Source organism: Falco cherrug, chromosome 4, assembly GCF_023634085.1.
Source record: "Falco cherrug isolate bFalChe1 chromosome 4, bFalChe1.pri, whole genome shotgun sequence".
Classification (NCBI taxonomy): domain Eukaryota; kingdom Metazoa; phylum Chordata; class Aves; order Falconiformes; family Falconidae; genus Falco; species Falco cherrug.
This window is the reverse complement of record NC_073700.1, coordinates 46,212,652-46,224,412: the sequence shown is the minus strand read 5'-3', so window position 1 is coordinate 46,224,412 and position 11,761 is coordinate 46,212,652. Positions and strand designations below refer to the sequence as shown.

General features: G+C 60.9%; 1 protein-coding gene across 3 annotated transcripts; it reads left to right on the top strand.

The window, feature by feature from the left end:
- Window positions 1–774: 774 nt before the first annotated feature.
- On the top strand, window positions 775–10,351 carry TLE5 (TLE family member 5, transcriptional modulator). Of its 3 annotated transcripts, none has more exons than XM_055707593.1 (7): window positions 775–998; window positions 1,399–1,496; window positions 2,871–2,934; window positions 5,348–5,392; window positions 6,951–7,013; window positions 8,409–8,483; window positions 9,137–10,351. In XM_055707593.1, the coding sequence occupies exons 1-7, from the start codon at window positions 972–974 to the stop codon at window positions 9,353–9,355; spliced, it is 591 nt and encodes a 196-aa protein (XP_055563568.1). In that variant the 5' UTR covers window positions 775–971; the 3' UTR covers window positions 9,356–10,351. The 3 variants fall into 3 exon arrangements, with proteins under 3 accessions (XP_055563568.1, XP_055563570.1, XP_055563567.1); XM_055707595.1 differs by having other exon boundaries at window positions 802–998; window positions 1,420–1,496; window positions 9,134–10,351; XM_055707592.1 differs by having other exon boundaries at window positions 817–998; window positions 9,134–10,351.
- Window positions 10,352–11,761: the final 1,410 nt, after the last annotated feature.

Here is an 11,761-nt window from a genome sequence, read left to right as displayed (position 1 = left end):
GCCCGTAGCCCCCAGCCCACACTACTGGGAACCACAGCCCCCAGCACCTGTCCTGCAGCCCCCAGCCAGCCCTGGCTGGGACCCGCAGCCCCCAGCCCACTGCCCGCAACCAGCCCACCGCCTGCAGCCCGCAGCCCCCCGCCCACAGCCAGCCCCTGGCCCCCAGCCAGCCGAGGCCGGGACCCACAGCCCGCAGCCCCCCGCCCGCAGCCAGCCCGGGCCGGGCCCGGGGACACAGCCCCGACACGAGGCCAGGGCCATGACCCCCAGCCTATAGCCCCCAGCCCACACTACCGGGAGCCACGGCCCCCAGCCCCCATCCCACAGCCCCCAGCCAGCATGGACAGGGACCAATAGCCCCCAGCCCCCAGCCCCCCACCCACCGCCAGCCCGGGCTGGGCCTGGAGACACAGCCCCCATGCCAGGCCAGGGCCAGGACCCACAGCCCGTAGCCCCCAGCCCCCAGTACCGGGACCAACGGCCCCCAGCCCACCACCCGCAGCCCCCGGCCCGCAGCCAGCCCACAGCCCGCAGCCAGCCCGGGCCAGGACCCCCAGCCCGCAGCCCCCTGCCCGCATCCAGCCCGGGCCGCGACCCGCAGCCCACAGCCCGCAGCCAGCCCGGGCCGGGCCGGGGCCCACGGACGGCGGGGCCGCGCGGCGGGGGCGGGGACCGGCGGGGGCGGGGGCGGCCGTGGGCCCGCCCGGCCCGGGGAGGCGGCGGCGGCAGGTGGTGCCGAGCAGCCGCAGGACGGAGCCGGAGCCGCAGCCGCCATTAGACAATAGGCGCCGGCGGCGGGGCGGCGGGAGCGGCGCGGGGCGAGCGGCGCGGCCGGGGCGGGGCGGCCGCGGCGGCCGGGCCCGGCGCGGACAAAGGCGGCGGCGGCGGCGCGGGGAGCCGCGGCGGGCACGGGGGCGGGCGGCGGCAGCAGCAGCGGGCCGCTGCGTGCGGGGGCCGAGCCGCAGCCTGACATGATGTTTCCACAAAGCCGGCACTCGGTACGGCGCGGCCGGGGCCGGGGCGGCGGCGGCGGCGGGGCCGCGGGGCGGGGCCGGGCACCGGAGGGGGGGGCGGCGGGGGCCGCCCGGGCTCCCTGTGGCGGGGCCGAGGTGACCGAGCGCCACCCGCCGCCGGCAGCGAGAGGGGCGGGGGGGAGGGGAGAGGCCGCTCGCCCGCGGTCGGGCACGGCGCCGGCGGGGCCGCCACAGCCGGGGCCGGAGGCAGCGCCCGGGGAAGGGCCCGGGCGGCGGCGGCCCCGCGGGTGACCTTGGGCGCGTCCCGGGCCTGAGCGCGCCGGGCCCCGGCGGCGCCGCTGCCGGGGCTGAGCCGGGCGGCGGGACGGGACGGGGCGGGCAGGCCGCCTGCCCCGGCGCCCAGCGCTGTCTCCTGTTGTTCAAGGGCTCCTCTCACCTGCCGCAGCAGCTGAAGTTCACGACCTCCGACTCCTGCGACCGCATCAAGGACGAGTTCCAGCTCCTGCAGGCCCAGTACCACAGGTACGTGCCACTGGGCCCGGCGCTGCCCCGCGGGCGCTGCACGGCGGCGCCGGGATCGCCCCGGTTCTTCCCGCATCGCTGCTTGGCTGCGCGGACCGGCAGGAGCACCGAGGGGGACACGGGTCCCCCGCTTGGGTCACCTTCGGTGGGCGCAGGGCCGGGGGTCAACCGTGCCGTCGAGGGGAGCCCCCAGGTCCTTCCCCCGCACACCCCTCAGCCAGGGCCCTGTCGGGGCTTGCCAGGCCTCCCACCGGGAGTCCTCCCTCGGTTCTCCTCGCTGGCTGCCATTCCTGGCCGGCAAATGCTGCAGGGAGCACTTAAATGCAAAAGCTTCCGCTGTTCTTGCGGGGGGGTTGTGGAAACGCTGCTGACCCGAGAGCTGGCCACTGATGATCTGTTGCTTTGTGTATGTCAGTGGCAGAAATAAACGTGAGCTCTTGGGTTCGATGGACGGGGTGATGCCCGGTGCCATGAGCCACAGGGTGCTGGCGTGCGCCTTGGCACCGGGTGCCGTGGCTTCCCCAGCCGCCTTCCCCCTGGCCCAGGCTCTGCTGGGCTGCAGGCCTGTGGCACGGTCCTTCTGGCAGGAGCAGGCGGCAAAGCTGCTGAGAAATGGCCATTTTCCTGGTGTCCCCATGTCTCTGGGCACTGCTGGCAAGGGAGTAGGGGAGCCCCAGAGCTGTGCCCGCTGGTGCGGAGGCTATCCCCCCACCCCACTCCACCCCCTTGGACTTCATCTGCTGGAGAAGAAGCAGGTTTTGTGTAGGTGAAGCTGTTTCTTGTTTGAAACATAAAACCGCAGCACATGCTGGCTGCAGTTGCTCGGCTGGTGAGCTGGAGTCTCATAAAACACTGGGAGCAGCGGCACTTTCTCTGAAGGGTGTGAAGAACCTAGGGGAGAGAAAAAAAATCCTTTCTTCTGCAGGGATGTGCTGCACTTGGGCCTACCCCCCCACCATCCCGAAATGCTTTTGGTTTTGAAGTTGTTTTGGAGCATCTTTTTGCCCGTGCTAGAAGCTGTCTTCAGCTGCCAGCCATCAGTTGAGGAAAAGCAAATGCCTCCCTGGGCAGCCACCTCTGCTTCTGCCCAGCTTTCTGCTGCCCGCCAAAAGGATTTCCCCGGGGGAGTTTGGTGTCCAGCTGGCGGGTAGCCTTGTGCCCCAACGTGTGTTGGTGGAACTCCTACTCCCACCTTCGCTGCTGGCTCTGCCACAGTTGCCGCCGTGCCAGTGCAGCGTGGCCCAGGAGCCTGGATGGTGGCGTCCGAGACGGCAGCCTGGCCAGGATGGGGCCCGTGCAGGAAGCAGCTGCTCTGTGGCGATCAACTCTCTCACCTCCTGTTTGTGGTTTTCTTACTGTTTTCTGGCTTTTCAGCTTGAAGTTGGAATGTGACAAACTAGCCAGTGAGAAATCGGAGATGCAGCGTCACTACGTCATGGTAAGGACCAGCCCCGGCAGCCGAGGGTGCGTGGGTGGCGTCGGTGGGGACTGCAGCGGCGAGCAGGTGCCTGTGCCTGGGTTTTGCCTGGCAGGGAGCCTTCGCCCGGGGCAGCAGCAGGTCTTTAGGCAGGGCTGGCATCACCTCTTCTGAAAACGGGGCTGGCTCTCTTGTATTTTTTTGTTGCCTGCATGCAGTGGGTTGTTGAAATGTGGGGAAGTAACAGGAAATTTTTGGGCGTGGAGAACTGATGGGCCCAGTGGCTGACGGCATGATGGGTGGTGATGGGGTCCTTGCTCCTGCTGCTGGCTGCCTGCCTGACCTTACTCGCTGTGCCCCGAGGGAAGCAACAGCTCTTACGCACCCGAGAAGGAACTGCAAGGTGCTGGTGTGCAGGTGTCTGGGGGCTCTGGGAGAGTCGTGCCTGCTGAAAGACAAAGTGGTACTCTAAGTCCTGAAGCTGGGGGATCCCACAAGCCTGGTGGGAGTTGGAAGCAGAAACTGGCTGCTGTGTGAGAGCTAAACCCTCTGCCCCTTCTTGTGAGCCCGGCAGCCTTGCGGAGCCACGGTGCTGAGCGCTAGCGTGTCTCACTGGTGCGTGTGTGTCCCAGCACAAAGTGTGTGAATCCCTGGGCAGCGCCTGGTGAAGGCACAAGACATCGTGCCATGCACGGGCAGCAGGCTTAGCCGTAACTCTAAATTTAGAGAAATCTGCCGGGGAAACAGCCATGGTTTTGTAGGCAGGGGGACAGTTTGCCTGCCAGGTAACACCTCTGTCTTCCCACAAGTGGAAGAGCCCTGGTGGCAGAGGGGAGGGATGCCAGGCAGGGCTGTGACCTGTCCCTTTCCTATCAAGGAGTTAACGGGCGGTTGTGATAATGTCTATGAAGATGAGCTGGTGCCGGCTTGCCAGCTGCTGCACCTGCCCTGGGAGGAAGCGATAAGATGCAGAAATGAATACGGCAGCTCTTCAGAGCAGAGTTAGGACGTTATAAACCAGAAATAAGGGGGCTGGCCCCTCCATCCTCCTGCACTACCTGTGTGTCCAGGCTCCAGGGCTGTAGGGAGCGAGACGTGCTTGGGGCTGGGGACAAGGAGAAGAGGTCACAGCTTTCCTTCTATATTAATGGAGAAGTGTGCCCCATTCTCACTGATCAATGACTGCTTCCTGGCCTTCCAGCCGGCATGAAGACTCTCATCTCCAGGTGTGGCTGAGATAGAGATATTTATTCCCCCCCCCCCCCCCCGCTTAATGCTGACAGTCACCAGAATTGATTCACGTTGCCATCAGCGGGGCGGCGGCAGAGGGGAAGGGCTATCGCTTGTTGTGCAGCACTCGAGGCTTTGCAGGCACAGCAGCTCCTGCCTCATCTGCGTGGCTGAGCTGGAGTCGTGCAGAGCTGCTGTCGTTCCCCACCACAGCGAGTCATGGGAAGCAAAGAGGAGGGTTTCTGTGAATGTGCAAAGCTGCTACAGCTGCTCTGATTTCTGAATAAGTCACAATTAGCAGCTTGGGGGTCGGGCTCCTGCTTCCTGCTCAGTCTTCAGAATGCAAAGAAGCCTCAAGAGCCAGCAGCGGTGTTAGAGCAGACTGAGATCATGCCGATACCAAGCTGGGTGCTTCTCGAACTTGTGGCGTTGGTACCAAAATGCCAGTGATCTTCTCCTTGAATTTAAATGAGCACGGGCATGGATTTTTCTTTCCCTTTGGAAGAATCACGATTGCAGCCTGTGAGCTGCAAGAGGAGATTTCTAAACTCTCAAAATCAGCCTTAAAGCAGCTTCTTCCAGGGGTCAGGAATTAGCTTTTCCTGCCAATAGATTGCTCTGTAGCTGCCTGTTGCTGCTGTGCAGGGGTTTTCTGGGTGGGTTTTTTTGTGGGATTTCGGTGGTTTTTTTCCACATAACTTCTTCCCAAACAGCTGGAGTTGTGTGCAGCTGGATGTTACTTGCCAGATGAAGCCCAGTTGTGATCTCTACCATTTGCTGCTGAAGCAGCCATGTGGGCTTTAGGACGTTGGCCAGACAAAGCTTGCAGAGTCAGTCTGCCTCTCTTTTTGGCTGTGGATATGAAATTCTTTGGAGCCCCGAGCGTTCTTCCAGGTTTGAAGCAGCATCGCTCAGTCACTCCCAGGTCTCCGTCTGCAACAGCATGAGGCTGGAGCAGGGTGGGCAGGGGGTGCCGGGGCTCAGTGCTTCTGCCTTAGACCCGGCGGGGGTCTCTTGTCTGTGTTTGCCTCCTGCTGGTTTTGTTTCCTAGGCCTGGCCTCTTCTCTCCTTCCATCCTTGCCCAGCCTTTGTAGAAGACCTTGCTAGGAAAGCAGCAGCTCCCAGTACTGCTGTATTGGACCTGCTTTACCCGGTGGAGACTTGACTTACAGTTTCTTTTGTTCTTTTCTCTCCCACTCTGCAGTATTACGAGATGTCCTATGGGCTGAATATTGAAATGCACAAACAGGTAGGGGGAAGGCGTTTCCAAGTGCTCTAATTCCTAGGGAGGGTGGGTTGCCTGCCGTGCTTTGCCCTCTGTCACTTCAGTGGTATTTCAGGAACTAGAAATGCCATGAGCCTGTAAAATGTCAGAGCTGCATTCGAAATGCAGGGACCCCCCCCCTCCTCTCAGGATTGCGGTGCTGGACTGTGGACACGCTCCAGTTCTCCCCAGGGCCTGAGCAGGTATTTCAGCACCAGACAAGACAGTGCAGGCAGGGTCTGGAGCTGCAGCTCAGGGGTGGTCAGCAGACAAAACCAGGGTGGAGGGCAGAAGAAGACCCCCGGTCCCTCCCACCCTCCTCCCAGGCCTCGGGTGGGCTCCTGGCCCTGCCGCCTTCCCTGGTGCCTGGGAGGGCTTGTGATCACCCCGACATGGAAAACTCCTCTGGCTCCCCCCAGGCTCTTGCTGCAGCTGGCCCGAGAGCACTTCTGGGCTGCGATTAGGTAAGATGACGGCAGACCCCCCTAAGAAAGCCTCCTTGCGATGGAGACTGTGCTGTAGCCTGGATAAGTTTCTTCATTACCCTCGCTGGTGGTTAAGTTGTTAATTATCCCCAGTGGCTAATTACCTGTGCTGTTAACAACATGAACCTCCTTTGAGCCCGACTCTGTCTGGCTTCAGCTTCCAGTCACAAAGTCACCTGTGTGGCATGGCTTAGTTATAAGCCTCTTAGCACGGTTCTGCTCCCCATAAAGGCACTCGATGCCCCTGATCCCATCGCCCTCGTTGGTAAGCCCACAAAACCGGCTTCCCCGGGAAAACCTGCGTCTTGGTAAAGGATCTGAGCCACAAATCCTTCCTGCTGTCCTGTGAACGGTCTCCCAGCCTGGTCCGCTCCCCTGTGGTGCTGGCAGGGCCCCCTCGGCTGCTTTCAGTGTCTCTAAACCCTTTGGCTCTGTATTTCTTTTGATTCCATTGGAAAGTAACTTGCAGAAAGCTGGTAGCTTTACTCTTACCCAGGAGGAAAGCATTTAACACCCCAAAATTTGCCACCTGCTTGTATAAGGCTAGTGAAGAAGCTGCCAGGTCCCTGTGGTCTCCCTGGTTAGCCCCTGGTCTGCACCGGGGCTGCTCCCTTTGGGGAGGGGGAGGCTGAGCTGGTGTCTGGGGCAGAGCAGGGGTCTCGAGGCAGCACTGTCCGCGTGACAGGTGTCATTCAACACATCCCCACCTGGGTCTGTAATAAGCTTCCTCTCTGGTTGCTTCCAATTTATTAAATGAGTATCAGAGTCCTGGAGAGGGAGGAGAATAGTGGAAACTTGCCCTTTTCAGCAGCATTGATCCATGTAACTGTCAGGAGGGGCCTTGCAGGTAAGGTGACACACCCCACCACCCCCCCAGCACTGCAGCAGCTTGCTGGGGGGTGTGTTTTCTTTGGGCTATGTGGGGCCTTGGGCCCTGCCTGGGGAGGGGCAAGGGGGAGCAGCCTGTGCTGGGGGGAGGGGGTGGGGCAGCCGGTGCTGGGGGGGGGGCAGTCCTGAGCTGCCTGATGCCTTTCCTCTCCGTTCTCCCCACCTTCTAGGCTGAAATAGTCAAGAGGCTAAATGGGATTTGTGCACAGGTTCTACCCTACCTTTCACAAGAGGTAAGTCCCTGGCTTGGGGGTGGGGGGGGGAGGGGGGAGCGGTGGCACTGCAGCCCCCCGGGTGGGCAGCTCCATGCCCCAGCCTGTGCCTGCTGCGGGGGCGAGCCCTTCCAGACAGGTTTGGTTCGAGAAGCCCGTGGGGCACTCTGTGGTGGCTGGTGTGTCCATCTGTCCCCTTCGCTGGGGGCTGGGGGCAAAGGTGGGCTCTGCCCTGCCCTGCCCTTCCTGGGATCCCTGAGTTGTTGGCCACTTCTGCATGGGCAGTGGGAGCTCTGGGGGGCTAACTGGGGAGGAGGGTGTTTAAAAAAAAAAAAAAAAAATATCTCCATATGGCTCCTCCTTGAGATCTGGTTCCTCTGCCTCGTTAATTAATGCAACTGATGGACTCCTCCCACTCCCCAGAGAAATTAATTGGGAGGGCTTGGGAGCTGCTGCCTGAGGCAGGAGGAAGATGAAGCACCTCTAGTGCCGTATCTGTCCATCTCCCCACACAGTCCTGCAGAGACTCTCGTCGTGGCTGGGTTTTGGTCAGGACTAGCTGTGGGATGGAGGTGGTGGTTCCCAGTTTGGGTTAGCTGTGGGGTCAGGGGACGGGCTGTTTTTCCCACCCACCTGTTCTCGGGGAAAACAAAGTGCCTTGCTGATCAGATCAGAGCTGCCTAATAACAAAGCCACAACTAAACCTCCTGCATCTTTATGCAATCCCTTCCCCCTCCCCAACCTTGTCCTGCTGCCAAGACGGAAAGAAAAATCCACTTGCTGAGGTGCAGTGGACAGGCCTGGTGTTCGGAGACCTTGTGCTCTCAGAGGAGCAAGTACGGTTGTCCTTTTACTTTATTTAAAGTACACGATACAGCTGGTTTTCCTACCTGTGTTCGGAGCAGCTGTGCTGGGCTCTTCCACAGCAACGTCTTCCAGCAGCCGCAGTTGGGACCTGGGATGTGTCCCAAGGAGCCAGGAGCTTCCCAAGAGCTTCTGATTTCAGGGCTTGTTTTGTTTGTTAGGGGGTCTGGGTGGGAGAGGGGAGGCAGGTGAGGGGCACTGCCCACCTTGGAGCCCTTCTGGGCTTCTCAGATCCACCTTGGAGCCCTTCACCACGCCCTGTGCAGAGCAGGACAAGGATGGGAGTGAGAGGGGACCCGCTTAACCCTGCGGTGAGGAACTGGAGTGGGACAAGTGTGCCTCTTTCTTTGCTCCTCGCTACCGTGAGCCTTGGTGGTGTAAGGTCCTGGTCACAAATGAAGCATGTGCAGGTGCCTGCAGCTGTGGGGTTAACCAACCTGCCTGTGCCCTGCCACCTCAGCACGCCTGTGGGACCCAGCAGGGCCGGGTCTCTAATCTCCATCCCTGTGATACTGGAAATGACCCTGATTTCCTCTGTTCTCTCTGCGCCAGCATCAGCAGCAAGTCCTGGGAGCCATTGAACGAGCCAAGCAGGTTACAGCGCCAGAACTGAACTCCATCATCCGTGTACGTGATGTATATTTAGTTTGGGTTTGGAGGGAGTGGAATCCATGCCTTTGGCCTTTGAGACAGAGCTGGGCAGGGGAGCCGTGACCTGGGGACGTGCCCCCCGTGCTGGGAGCAGGCTGCTCCGCATGCAGTGCTGCAGCCCTGCTGGGGTGAGGCTGGCTTTGTCCAGATTTGTTACGATGTGAGCAGGGGTTTGCAGGGGGCTACGGATTCCTGCCCTGTCCCAGCAGGGTGCAGGGAGAGGAGCTTTGGGTTTGAGCAGGAACAGCAGCAGCCTCTTGACATGAAAACACCATCTGTTCTTGGTCAAGGTCGGGAGGGCTTTAACCGCATCCTTGGAGCATGCAAGAGTCTGAGGCCAGATGTCCTGTGGGCTAGGGGCTGTGTGTTGTGCTGGGGACGTGCTGTTGAGTCTTCTCTTGAGGCTATTGCAGCCCAAGGACTCTGGAATCTCTTCCCCCCTCCCCCCTTTTTCCCTCCCCTGCTGCTCACCAAGGCCGTAGTGCTCTCCGGGACCCTGAAGTCTCTGGTTTAAGCTTGGCTGCTGGCACAGGCTGGGCAAGCCAGACCCTTGGGTTGGGGTCCAAGTGCCCTCAAAATGACAATATCCCTCTCCTGTGTTCCTGTCTGTCCATCATTCTCTACAGCAGCAGCTTCAAGCTCACCAGCTGTCGCAGCTCCAAGCCCTCGCTCTGCCTCTGACTCCGCTCCCGGTGGGTCTCCAGCCCCCATCCCTCCCCGCTGTCAGTGCCGGCACCGGGCTGCTTTCGCTCTCAGCCTTGGGCTCTCAGGCTCACCTCTCCAAGGAGGACAAGAATGGCCATGACGGGGATGCCCACCAAGATGACGACGGGGAGAAATCAGATTAGAGTGAATGGGGGGCCGGGGGGAGGGGACTGTCGGGAAGGGGGGGGGGGGGGGGCGGGGGGGCGGGTTAATGCAAGATGCAGTATCTCTCTCTAGTTGCTGCGCAGCAGAATCGCAGAGGCTTGTGTTTGGTGGCAGCTTGCCAGGCCTTTTCCCACGGGTAGCAGCGTCTGGGGGATGCCCCCACCGCCATCCCTGCGGCCGGGCTGCTCCGCAGCAATGCAAGCGCCATAGCAGTGCCCGTGTGGCCGATCGTGCTCTCCCTGTGCCCAGCCTGGCTTCCCTGTCCCCGCTCCCGCTCCATCAGAGAGCCAAGCCAGAGCTGGCTTGGGCTGCTCTGGGGCCACTTGCCCCCCGGCTGTCCCAGCTCCTCGGTGCCATGTGGCTCTCTCCGCCTGCCGCTCCCCCCCTTGGTATTTAAAGATGCCCCGTGATCCTAACAGTTTCTGCACAACTCCCTGCTGGGATCCCTGCCCTGAAACCATCTCGTCCTCCCTCCCTGTGCGCTCTTGATCTCATTGCATCGCCCTGGCCCCGGCTCTGTCCTCCCCGCGCCCCTCCTGCACTAATACCAGGCCGGCACCTTGCTGTTCTGCATGTATCTGTTCTGTACCAGTCCTGCGGCACCGCGGCAGTAAGACATGCTCCGGCGCCGGGGCTTCGGGGGGCTCGGGCAGCTGGGCAGGGGGGCAGGCAAACCAAGAGCCTCTCTTGGTCCTCCCCATCCCTGCGCCCCTGCCCCTGTGTAGAGGATACAGCAGCTTTCTCTGTTCTTATCTCCGTGCGCTAGCGTGTCTTCTAAAAAAACAAAAATGGAACAAAAAAAAAAAAAGAATAAAATTAAATAATAATCTGGTGTTTGTATATAGTCCTTTAGAAAGATCTTGTTTTGCTTTTTGTGTTTAATCACTTGACCTATAATAAGAGGAACTGAAAATGCTGTATCAAGGACGTACAAGCTGTGCCTTTCAAATAAAGAAATAAGAAGGTTGATTAAAGCCGTGACTTGCTGCCTGCTTTCTTGCCACCTTTGAGATGACTTTAAACTACTTCCCTCCCTCTCCTGCCCCTCAGATAGGGCAACTGGTGGGGGAGAAGGGGTAGCTTTGCTGGCTAACATTTGGGCCCTGCCTCAGTTTCCCCATGTGCTGGCATGGCTCCCTGCCGGCTGTGGGAGAGCTGCCCTCCCTCCTCCCGGTGAGCGTGTCCTGGGTCTGCCCTTCCTGGGGTCCCCTCCTCTCTGGGAGGCAGGAGGAGGGGGGTTAATGTTGATACCCCTGGTTCTGGCTTCTCTCCTGCTCTCACCTTCTGTGGCTGCTGGCAGCGTGAGGACTATCTGCTGCCCATGCCGGGATGCCAGGCATCCCACAGGCATCCCTGAAAAGCTGGGTGCCCACACCGGAGCTCTGGCTGGAGTCTGCCGGAACCAAGGCATGGCCAAAATAAACCGGAGAGCGAGGTGAAAGTGGGCGCTGGCAAAGGGACCAGGGAGCTCTGCAGATGAAAAGCCAGGAGGTCTGGAGCAAAGTGCCACCAAGGGCTATCGGCTCCCCGCTGGAGCCTGAGCGGGGTGGCATTTGGTGGCACACAGGGATGGTCCCTGTGGGTGCTGCCGGGCTCTTCCACATGTGCATAATTCATTTTCCTGTGGGGGCAGAGGATAAGCCGTTTCTGTGGCGCTCAGCCCCTCTGAAAAATCTGGCCTGTGTTGCCCTGGGGCTGAGATTGCTGTAATGGAATTGGCTCTCGATAATTAGAGCTGTCCTCTGGCTTCAGAGCCTGCTCTGCCCTGATAACATCTTCCCCTCTGTATCTCCCAGGCCAGCTGGAGTGGGGAAATTTCCTTCCCTCAGGAAGGCAGCTGTGTTGCAGGGGATCTCCGTGCCTGCAGCTGCCCATCAAGGTCGGAGGACTGTGGTGGCACAACTAGGGGCCCTGGTGAAAGCCCAAAGGGGAGCACTGGCCGCTGTGCCTCTGTCCTGCCGGTGCTGGGCACACATCAGGCGAGTGTCCGAGGGTGGGATGGGATGGGTTTCTCTGAACCAGCTCAGGCCTGGGACCAGCTCTGGCTCCAGACCCACTTTGGGCTGGGGCCACGTCTGCTGTAGCGGGTCCAGGGTGGGAGAGGCTTGAGGAAGGTGCCGGGTGCTGCATGTGCAGCCAGGGGAGCTGCATCCCCGCTTGGCCCCTGCCCCGCGGCTCCCGGCAGGTTCCTTCTGGCATGGGGCAGCCAGCAGCATCCCCAGCAGCATCCCCAGCAGCGAGGGGATGGAGGGGCTGGCACGCAGCTTGGTCTCATGTCCCACCATCCCGGGAGTGCCAGCCAGGCCTGGTACCACCAGCTTTGGATGGGTTACAGAACCTGCAGACAATGCGAGGGCTTGACAATGCTGCCGTTATCTGCACAT

What these genes read in the sequence shown, in the direction of transcription:
- TLE5 (XM_055707592.1), top strand. Translation starts at nt 972, where the DNA reads ATGATGTTTCCACAAAGCCGGCACTCG. An exon ending in CTGCAGGCCCAGTACCACAG is followed by an intron (nt 1,497 to 2,870) that starts GTACGTGCCACT and finishes CTGGCTTTTCAG; the next exon opens with CTTGAAGTTGGAATGTGACA. An exon ending in ATATTGAAATGCACAAACAG is followed by an intron (nt 5,393 to 6,950) that starts GTAGGGGGAAGG and finishes CCCACCTTCTAG; the next exon opens with GCTGAAATAGTCAAGAGGCT.